Here is a 10,725-nt window from a genome sequence, read left to right as displayed (position 1 = left end):
GAAGGTTAAACTCGCGTGATTTTAGGAAGGAGTTGCATCGCTGACTTATATATGGAAGAAACAAACTAGGGAAGCATTTGGGTTCGTACTCTACCGATTACTGCTTCCTATATTTCTCCGATCACGTCCCAGTTTTCCTTGATGTGGAGAGAGCCGTGCAAAAAGGAATCAATGTTTATAACTGGTCTGATAGATGCAATCTATAACTGGTCTATAACTGGTCTATTGGTGGCTTAATTAACAAATCAGACGTACCTCATGCTTCCCATCCGACGGTCTATAACTGGTCTGATAGATGCAATCTATCAGTAGTCTGATGCCTAGTGGTGCCCGGTAAGTATTCAGGACTGGGAGATGGCCACTTACTACTTGAGCCCTTGAAGAAGCGAAAGAGAGTCACAGACAAGGTATACATTGCTACATTCGATTTTACTGTTCACCGAGCTCAAATGAGCTCGGGAGCAGAAAGGTACTTTCGCAATGTACTAGCAATTAGTAGCCAATAACATTCTTACTAGCAATTAGTAGCCAATAACATTCTGCTCTAAGCTACATATGTGCTTCTACGGTCCAAACGTTACACTCCAGCATAATTGCCCAGTTCAATTCATCATCCACGACTGCTACACTTGCACACAGACATGATGTGAGTTTCACAAGACTCGAAACAAGTAGGAGCCAATAATAAGTTCTGCTCTAACATGCATGTTATGCTCTAAGCTTAAGCTGCTACTACGGTCCAAAGGCACCCATAATTTGAAGTGTTTTTTTTCCAAGAATACACAACGAAAACATTATGCCGAAAATGAATTTGCAATGAGCATGCAGGGTTAATTCGGTTGACTCATCCATGAAGGCCAGCAGTGGGCAGGTGCCTACACATAAAAAAAACACAAGGTTTAGTTAGATAAACCCTTGGGAGATCAGTCAATGGTTAAATTGCTAGCTAAAGGCTGACCAAAATAGTGTGTTTTTTGCAATGCAAACAAAATGAGGTAAGAGAAATAACAATTGGCTTCTTCATGAAGTTGTTTACCACACCTGACAATCTCCTCTACGACCTTCGAATTTGAGTTAAAACGTGCTAAATGTAAACTATTTTAAAATGGAAGATATTTACCTCAGGCCTAGCTCAAGGATCAAGAATCATAAGACTGACATGGCTTCTTCACCCATGATAGGGTAAGCACCTACACAAATAAAAACATCACACTTAGACCTGCAGAAATCTCTACTCCTATAAAAACCACAGTTGGTGATGACGGTGTGCCTGCCATCTTGCATTTAGGATCGTTCGATCTATATCTAACGCACATGAAGCAATCAGTGGCATTTTTACGAAAAGACACCCACCACTCTGTACAGATTTGCAGACAACGCCCTTGTCACCCTTTTAGCCTATCTCTTGCCCCACCTTATCCAACGACCTAAGAATGGGGAAACGCGGCCGTGAGAACCAGCAGCGCGCCAACAGGCACCGTCGGAACCGATATGGAGCAGTGGCCGCCGCCGGTGCCGTCTGCTCCCGGAGCCTCCCATAACTTCCTCAGCTCCACCGCCAACCACGACCACCCCCCACCTAGCTGTCTCCTCCACCACCTTCCCCGTCTCCTCCATTGTCGACCTTGGCAGGCACGCCGCCGACGCCAGCCCTCCGCCAGCGCCTCTCCTACCTCCTCTGCCAGAGAAGTGCCACCCCCCAGCATCACCACCACACACTATTCCTCCTGGCCACCCCCTACGCGTCCTACAGTCTCCTCCGATGCCGACCTCCGCAAGTACACCGGCGGCTTCGTCCATGCCCCAACGCTTCTCCGGCCTCCTCGCTTTCCTGCTGCTGAATACCGCTCACCCACCACAAGCAGCACATCCCCATCCTCCTCGCCACCTCCCCCTTCTTCTCGGATGCTGACCTCTGCAAGTACACCGCCGGCTACACGCTGCTCCCCCCTTCCCGGCTGACGCGCTCTATGGCCTGTTCTGGTGCTATGCTCGGCTACCGCCTCTACTTCCCAAACCTCAACGTGCCCATCCTTGCCGCCTCCCAAATTCAAATTTTCTGTCATCCAAATCCACGTGCCTATGTCGAACTGTCTAGAAACTACTCCTGCAGCCCATTATAAATTAAGTGAGCAGGTAGATGAGACTTACGCTACTCGGACCACATCCTAAGAAGCGACACACTGGTTACGCTCTCACACCTTCAGATTGAACAGAGTGTGAGGAGGTGGATTCACTGCCTTAGCCTTCTGATCTGCTTCGCCAAGGACATAGGTATGATGTGTTAGGCAATCTTTTGTTTAGATAACTAACCACCCATATGGAGTGGTCTCCTACTCTCCTTTAGTTGTGCGATTGCAGACATGTGATGGTAATGGTATGCAAACTGTCTTCTATGCCCAATAAATACTCCAAGGCATTGTTTTTCTTTTTTGCAACATTAGCCATTGGTTCCATAGCGCACCACTGTATCTATAATTGGTTTCAATTTCCTTTTTGGATTCTTCTTCTTCTAGAATGGAACTTTAAGTATTATAGAAGGCTATGAACAAGAAGAATTGCCATAGTTACTGACTTACTGCTAGAGGATTTGACATCAATATCATACTGACCATAATTTTTTGGTAAAGAAGTTTTTTTAGTGCCCAAAGAATTACTAATGAGCAAAATAGATGAGTATCGGCACATACTACTATTAGATGATGATGCCACTTTTATTGGTGAAGTTGACATCAAAATGGGAAGTTACAGGTCACTATATGGTTCTGTAACATGTATTTTTGTTATTTTAATGTTTTTTATGCATACTGATTGTTGGGTACTTGGAACTCCAAGCTGATCTATTTGTTATTAAAACATTTGCACCATAGTCCTAGGCGGATCAGTTTGTTTTAGAGTTGGTCAGACAGAAATTCCGCAAGCTAGGTTTCTTATATTTCCCTTTTTATAAAATCACATGACTTCGCCAGGCATATGCACATATATACTCAGTATCAGCTCCAACTACACTTGGATTCGGTTCTCACCAAATCACTGAAATTTCTGAAAAAACAATAATCTACATGGCAGGTCCAAAAGACATTCAGTAAGAGTAGGAGTTTCCTGGAGAAAAGCACGGATTTAGGTCTGAAGCTGAAGAACTACATGGTCAATAAAGCAGCAGGCCTTACGTCTGAAATGATACAGCCCTTGTGCCAACAAAGTGCTGAAGGAAAACAAAAAGGTCAGTATCATGTACCTTACCGCAAGGCAAAACAGTCTGCATGCATATTTCTTTTTGTACCTGACCATTTGTGGTCCTACTTGAAATAACACAGTGGTTGACGGCAGTAACAAGTCCAACAGAACTTGCCCCAATGGCATCCCATATGTTCGAACAAGTTTATTTATACGTGAATCAACGATGCGACAAATTTAAGTCATTCATCTTCAGATGATGAAGTGATAAAACAATCAGCGATTGTGATTTTTCCTACTTGTAGTGGTGTGCTCACATCAATCGAGGTCTTGGAGCGAGGAGAAAGCTCAAAAGGTAAATCTATAAGGCGAATGTGTTTGCTTATATAATTTCATTTACCCACTTAATTAATTTCTTGCGTAAATGTTGTAGGGTGAAAGCGTGAATGTGAAGCAATAAGATATGCTAGCCGTACACCAGAAGAAATCCAAGCAAGGCGAGTAAGTGTTAGAGCATGTCAGCAAAATATGACACCTAAAGAGAAGGAGCCCGTCCCAGAATGTGAGGTGATCATTGCTTTCACTTGGTTAGTGTGTTGTTTGGTAATTTTTTGTGTCCATACTAAATTGATTTGGTGGCTGGTTTGCAGGATAGTTTAATCTGCGAGAAAGTACTGTCTTTGCAATGTGATTATCCATGCATATTAATGTTGCTTCATACTTCAGACATTTACATGTGCACAATGACTGTCCCTTCTGGCTACGATGTAAAGAGTACAAATTATTTTTACCTTTACACGTATGCAGTGTTGGTCCTAGATACGAGGCTTGATGTTTTATATCTCAAAGAAATCAAACCAAGTATTCTGTTCCCTGTTCGATTTCAAATCTTGCTTTATATTGTATAGTGCAAAAGGGTGAAAGTTTGTTCAATTAAGTAGTAATCTAATGATACATATACAATAGTGAATGCCCTTCAGGAGCAATGCCTCCAGTGGCTTGCTGTATGTTGAGCATTTATTTATATTTTGTAGTACATATACTAATATCTATGTGCCTATGTTTCAGACTGTAAAAATGGTCATTGATAGTTTTGTTATTAAGCAGTGCTTGCTGGAGATGAAAATCAAAGAGATCACACCCCATTGGTACAGGTGAGTGGAGTGGAGGTGTACGTTGCACTGAGGGTGAAGCAGTGGCTGAAAGTTACGACTGGTTTTCTGTGCTTCACAAGCTGCTTTGTAGCAAAGTTAAATACTCTGTTTTTTACAGTGAGGGGAGATACTCAGTTTTTTTATGGAAGATACTCTGCTTTGTGGCTGGGGGAGCGTGTTATTTCGGTCCTATTCTTGTACATCTAAGCTTAATAACAATTGATTACGCTCTCTGTTGATTTTCGCGACGTAACTTTTTTTTAGGCTAACCACATCGCGACGTAGTCTTGATGACGTGTTCTTTTGTGTTGAGGCCCGTATGCTTCATGAGGTGATTGATTTTAAGAATAAAGAAAAAACATCCATGTGCAAAGGACATATGGTCCAAGCTATTATGTGGAGAAGCTAAGGCTAGGGTAGGAAGAGAAAGTAGAAATTGAAGAAATAGTGGCAAATAAATGAAAGAAGATGATCAGATATTCTGATGATACATTGTTTTTTGAAAATTGTCATGATTATGTGTCCTTGTGATTGCAATGTTTTAGCCAAAGTTCTTTTATTCATGCATCACTTCTATTTTGCATAGATGGCCGAAAACACATATATTTGTAAGCTAAAGTACAAAAATCCTCCCGCTAACAAACATAAGCACCATATTCAAATCCACGTTGTATCTCTTCAGGAATGGCGCCACCTCTAAGTTTTTTTCCCGTGACAACGCACGGGCATTCAAGTAGTATGATTTATAACAGGGAGATGTTTACCTTTTACAATGTCCTCTCCACAATCCGATACAATTGCAGTCAAGTTTCTAGTTCTCGGACAAAGTTTAGTAGCATCAAATATTTTCACCTGGAAAGCAATCCATAAAATAAAATGTACCAAAACACATTTTCAATAGTGCTATGGTCGGTATGAATCGTAGTTACGACAGAGTTAACTTACCGAAACATCTTTTTCAGCATTCAATTTCTTTCTTTGATCAAAATGATCCCAACATAAGTCTATCAACATGCTTTCCAACTGCCAAAATCACAAAAGTCAAGAGTGTCACATAAAAAATATGGAAAATATACCCTACAAGCAGGTGCACTCACCCTCGCACCTCTCCCTCATAGGAGATTCTTGTTCTGTGATTTTTGAAATACATAATGGCTACAACTCTAAAGATATTTCATATAAAAAGCACCTCCACTAAAATATCCTTTTTCTGTGATTTTTGAAATATACAATGGCTACAACTCTAAAGATATTTGAATCAAAAGCATCTCCACTAAAATAGCATACGATAATCCATACTCTATACGCTGTAATATCAAACGAACAATTTTATATACTCCCTTTAAAAGAGCATACTCCATATGCTATCAAATGAACAAAAATTATGTATACACTTGCCATTATCAACGTAGTATCCTATTGCCTCTTAATGCATATATAGGACCATACTCCTTTATTGAATTAATCGTGCATACACCAGATACTCTAGCTACAAGTACAATTCAACATCGTTACATCCTATGTACAATATATACTCTTTATAAATCTTAGCTACAGGATACATATGTGCCAATTACAAAACATACACTTGAGGAGTTTCTTTATGGATTATCGTGCCCTCGATCACACCTATTATTGGGTTAGCAAGCTACTTGGACTTTGTAGTGGAATTTAGTCTGGGAAATCTCAGTACTAAGATGCCAAGCACCATGATGTTGACCAATGGTTGTGGCCTGACCCAATTGATGAGAATAACCATCCATGCAGAAAGCTGATCCATTCAGCCATGAATTAATGTACTTCAACTAGCGCACCATTATTCAAATTATTTAATTTGAATTCCAAAATTATTAGCTACCTATTATAGGATGTGTGAGATTAATCTAAGGTGGATTAGAAAGTAACTAAACCTAGTTGTAGCAAAAGATTGAAAATTCAACAAATACAAAATACACAAACCTCAATTGTAGTAGAAATGTGCTTTCCATTAAAACTTTCAATGACATCACCCTTGCGAATTCCAATTTTCTCAGCATGTGATTCTTTTGACACCTATTTTTCAAATAGCATGATTACTTCACAATATGCATATGGCAAATAATTTTAAAATAAACTATTAACAAAAGTGAAAGTCAAAATTATTATATAAAATGCCCATATATATACCTGCTCAACAATAAGACCAGAGTCGATCTTATGCTTACGAGTCATCCTCTCAATACAAATAGGATCTAAAAACTTGATTGGACTAAATGTCATTCCAAGATGGAGGCGAGGCATGCAACTAGACCAAATAAAATGAAGAACAAATGAATATCATACAAATTTTGAAAAGAACATCATAACATTAATATCTTTACAAGACATAGGTATCACACATGTTACTAACAAAGAATTGAGAAAGGGGAAATACGTACTTGAACCTCCTCCAAAAATCGAAGCACTTATGCAATATTGACGAAGGTACAAACGTCTCATTGATTTGATTGTTAACTAGACCCACAACTTTTCCTTCTAAGTCAATGATGGGCCCTCCATCATCATGTAACTAGAGCATTATAGTAGTGACGAATATTACGATTTGTAGTGAGAAGGAAATAAGATGGAGATGCAAAATATAAATTTGAGATGTAACATACCAGTTTGAGACTAGATGCATCACGAAGAAAATACATGTAATGGCATCTCTCATACCGAGATGGAATGTCATAGGCCAAATTACCATGTGTTATCTTTATATCCAAATCTGCATCTCTTCCAAGGCGGAAAACATCTTGACCAGAATGCACACCGTCATTAAAAGTGGGTAGATGAACTGGTTTGTCCACTTGAACTTCATAAATAGCAAATTCATAATGCTCTTGAAGATAGATGAGCTGGCCTTGTGTAGTTTTGTTATCCAGCAAATGAACAATGACCTAAAATAGACGGTGGCAAAGGTTATGACACTACATTTTTTAAAGAACTTATATTGAGGAAAACATTTTTGAGAGATCAACTATCATGAAAGTCGAGCGCTAGAATAAGTTTTTTTGTTTCTAATTCTCTGTTCTAACAAAGTTGAACATAATGACACATTTAATTTGCAACTAGCCACCAGTGTAGTAACTGAGTCATTACAAATAATTTAATTTGAGAGGGCATAAACAAGCAAATAAAAAGAGAAAAATCCTTATATAACACTATTTTAATTTTCACTTCCCTATTTAACACTGAACAAAAATTTCTTCCTTATCTAACACTAAGGCTAAAATTTATGCCTTTTGTAACACTTCCGTTACTTCTATTAGCATCTGCCGTTTGGACCCTCATGAGTTTTCTTTACGAGGACAAAACTGCCCTGCCCATACCGAACCGGCAGCTATCTCCCGACCCTGACTCGTCCCTGTCTTTCTCCCCTCTCCTCCTAACCCTAGCGACCGGCGGCAGTGGCGCCAGTCCTCTTAACGACGGCGGCAGCCCCAATTCTCCTAATGACGGCAGCCGCACCAATACTCCTAACGACGGTGGCGTCTCCTAGCAGCGGTGGGGACATCGTGAGTGGCTGGGGGAGATGGTGCTGCGGAGGGCAGCCAAGGAGGGGCTTCAGATGGCGGCCAAGAGGGGCTACAGATCACCGACGCAGCAGCATCCACCATCTGCTGCTGTTGGAGGTATCTTCACCCTCTTCTGTGTGGACGCTGTCTAATTAATGTTTCCTTGTTCTTGTCAGTAGCTTATCGTAGTGAAATCAACATATTTAGAATGTTTCCTTTTGAGCCTTGAATACAACTTTCATTTACTAGTGTTGCCAATTAGCCGATGCCGAGCTGAGAGCTTGAGCTTGGTGGTCATTTGGATGATGCATGCTTAATTTTTACTTCAGTTGTTGATGACATATGCCCAGGATATAGCTCAGAATTTTGTAGGTACGACATACTCCATTTTATTGTTGTTTGTATTTTTGTTGGCAGTGTTTTTAAAGTTTGATGTGCTCATATATCACTGCTTCCACTAGCAGTTTAAGATTGATGAACCATTGTGGTTTCAGTTCATGAATCATTATTTCTAGTTGAGTTCTGCAAAAAAAAAAGTCCCACTTTTTATATGTAAAAGCTCACCAAATTGATTCTACAGGATTTTGACATAAATAAAACATCCTTTAGGAAACATCAAGTTGCATTTTAGCACAGATATTCAGTTGTACTGTCAGTATTGTTAGACTACACTTGAAGAGCTATTCTGATTACGGTGTCCCAGTCCACAAACTCAAATTATGTCTTACTTTTACTAATTCTGAATTTTATTTGTTCACATATTATGCAAGTTAATGTTATTTGCTCCTATATCATAAATGGGCAAGTGCAGATCAACAGCTAGATCTAATCAACCGGAGCCTATTCATGTTCCTACAGAGCAAGCAGATTATCCTGTGAAGGTAAGGCCAAGGAAAAAGACGGTGCTTGCTAAAACAACTAACCCAGCTAGCTCTGCATGGGCACCAGAAGCAAAACAGCTACGAGAACTAACCGACCAGATTGCCCTGCAATTAATGAGCACTAGAAGCGAAAGGCTCAGTTTGTGAACATCATGTAATTTATTTTACTTAAATGTCACTTTTGTGCTGCTCATGTGATGTATGTGTGGACTTGGACTCATGTATGTGAACCTGGATATGATGCTTGTCATGTTCGTGTACTCGGATGTGAACCTGGATGTTTATGTCTCATGCCTATGGCAAACGTGGATATGGTGTGATGAATGATGTATATGTGAATTTTGTGCAGGGGGCATGGCATCAAATTACAGGGGAGGTTTGCCTGTTTTTGGATTGAAATCCAAACTTTTGAACTTGAATCCTAGATATGGATTGTGTGCATTTTTTGAATTAAAAATTGGTTCATTGGCGTCCACGATGATTGTGTATGTAAGCTTAGACTCTTTTAGGAACTATAAATTATTGCTTCTTTTGTCCCATGAATAATTTTGGGCACTAAGGGTAAAATCATCTTTCCAGGTGTCACTTAAAATCATCTTGCTGTAATTAGGATGACAAAGAGTGAACGTTAAGAAGGTCACCTTAGCATTCTTATGATATTCGCCTGTCCATTGCCGCTTCCACTTGTGGATATCATCTTTACGAATTAGATGGGCAGACGTCAAAACAAGGGCTGTTTTTCTCTGGCCGTCCCTTTGAAACCACAAGCCACAGCATTTATTCAGCAGTTGGTTCTCTACAAAGCAACAAAAGTTACAAACAGTTCGCCAGGCAGTGAATATTAATTAAGAAGCAAACATGATGTTGAACACACACCGAGAAAAGATGAGAGCAAGATGACTGATTTAGCAGCTAAAAGTACTGCATCTCTTGCGAGTTCACGGATGGGAAGGAAACGACTGTCAGTGTGCAAGCAGGAAGATGGTTGGTGCCAGTAGTGATCCATAGTGAACAGGTCAGCTAGACGATCTACATAAAGAAAATTAAGATCAGGTTGGAAATTAACAATGAATGGGGAAATTAAAGCTGAGAAGGAATGGGGGAAACGGGGGGAGGGGAGGATTTACCTTCTTCTGCCTCGTACTTAGCCATGGCATGCTTGAAGGCGGAGCGTACGACTGGATCTGCGGCTAGTTCGTCAGGAATGTAGGGTTCGTAGATCGGTGAGCTGGGTGGATCGGAGGATTCCTCCGTCGCGGACTCGGCCACATCGCACACACGACCTAGAGAAAAATCGTACAGCACAAGTCATCAGCGATCTGTCGGGATGAGGAGGAAAACAGGTTGGAACGGGGGGTGGTGCAAAATCACCTTGTGTTGCTCCGGATTGAGCTTCGTCGGGCTCGAAGATCGCGAACAGTATCTCTGGGTGGGAATGGGAACTCCGAACAGCTAGGTCGCCGGGAGATCTAGAGCTCGTCGAGCGATCCACTGCCAGGCTTCGCTTCTTCGCCCTTGCTCCCCGCTCCGTCTCCAGCTCGTCGCCGCGGACCCTGACGGCCCTCGACATCTTTCCCACCTCGTGCGCCGCCGCCTCGGCGGGAGAGGGAGGAAGACGGCTTGGGGATCGATGGACTCGCGTCAGCGTCCAGGGGTCCGAGTGTGCGTTTCCCCTTTCATTTTTCTTTCTTTTTTGTTTTTACAAAACGCACTATAGTAGACAATAGAAATAGAAATAGAAATTAGTAGTATAAGAGTAATTCTAAAAAAAATTATAAAAGTACACTGGTGCTCTCTGGTAGTTGAAGAAAAATATTAATAAATTTCGATTTTTTTATCAAACATGATCAGGCGTTAGACTCGTATAAAAAGATTCGCCGCCCTAGAAATTAGTCATGCTATATTATCATCATAAATTTGTTTCTTTTTTGCCTCTCATGCCTCCGCTTCTTTGCGCTCCCTGTGCATCTCACGCTT

General features: G+C 40.8%; 1 protein-coding gene and 1 long non-coding RNA gene across 2 annotated transcripts; one reads left to right on the top strand and one right to left on the bottom strand.

Annotated features, from left to right (window-relative positions):
- Nucleotides 1-401: 401 nt before the first annotated feature.
- On the bottom strand, nucleotides 402-10,428 carry LOC123101962 (probable periplasmic serine endoprotease DegP-like). Its single transcript, XM_044523212.1, has 12 exons — nucleotides 10,120-10,428; nucleotides 9,876-10,031; nucleotides 9,625-9,777; nucleotides 9,390-9,544; nucleotides 6,971-7,249; nucleotides 6,749-6,879; nucleotides 6,498-6,615; nucleotides 6,291-6,383; nucleotides 5,277-5,354; nucleotides 5,096-5,183; nucleotides 1,121-1,190; nucleotides 402-875 (listed from the first exon to the last, which is right to left on the bottom strand). The coding sequence occupies exons 1-11, from the start codon at nucleotides 10,316-10,318 to the stop codon at nucleotides 1,147-1,149; spliced, it is 1,494 nt and encodes a 497-aa protein (XP_044379147.1). The 5' UTR covers nucleotides 10,319-10,428; the 3' UTR covers nucleotides 402-875; nucleotides 1,121-1,146.
- On the top strand, nucleotides 2,936-4,400 carry LOC123101963 (uncharacterized). The gene is made up of 4 exons (XR_006448678.1): nucleotides 2,936-3,223; nucleotides 3,318-3,532; nucleotides 3,611-3,744; nucleotides 4,285-4,400. It is a non-coding gene; the product is annotated as an uncharacterized lncRNA (long non-coding RNA).
- Nucleotides 10,429-10,725: the final 297 nt, after the last annotated feature.

This window comes from Triticum aestivum, chromosome 5A (genome assembly GCF_018294505.1).
Source record: "Triticum aestivum cultivar Chinese Spring chromosome 5A, IWGSC CS RefSeq v2.1, whole genome shotgun sequence".
In the NCBI taxonomy this organism is placed as follows: Eukaryota; Viridiplantae; Streptophyta; class Magnoliopsida; order Poales; family Poaceae; genus Triticum; species Triticum aestivum.
The sequence above is the reverse complement of the archived record's forward strand: the minus strand, read 5'-3'. Positions and strand labels throughout refer to the sequence as shown.

Bases quoted from the DNA above. Each gene is read 5' to 3' on its own strand.
- LOC123101962 (XM_044523212.1), bottom strand. From the start codon at position 10,318: ATGTCGAGGGCCGTCAGGGTCCGCGGCGACGAGCTGGAGACGGAGCGG. The intron at 9,545-9,624 runs GTGTGTGTTCAA...GTTGCTTTGTAG, and splicing joins CTTGCTCTCATCTTTTCTCG to AGAACCAACTGCTGAATAAA. The intron at 5,355-6,290 runs GTTTGTGTATTT...TGATTTTGGCAG, and splicing joins ACATTTCTACTACAATTGAG to TTGGAAAGCATGTTGATAGA.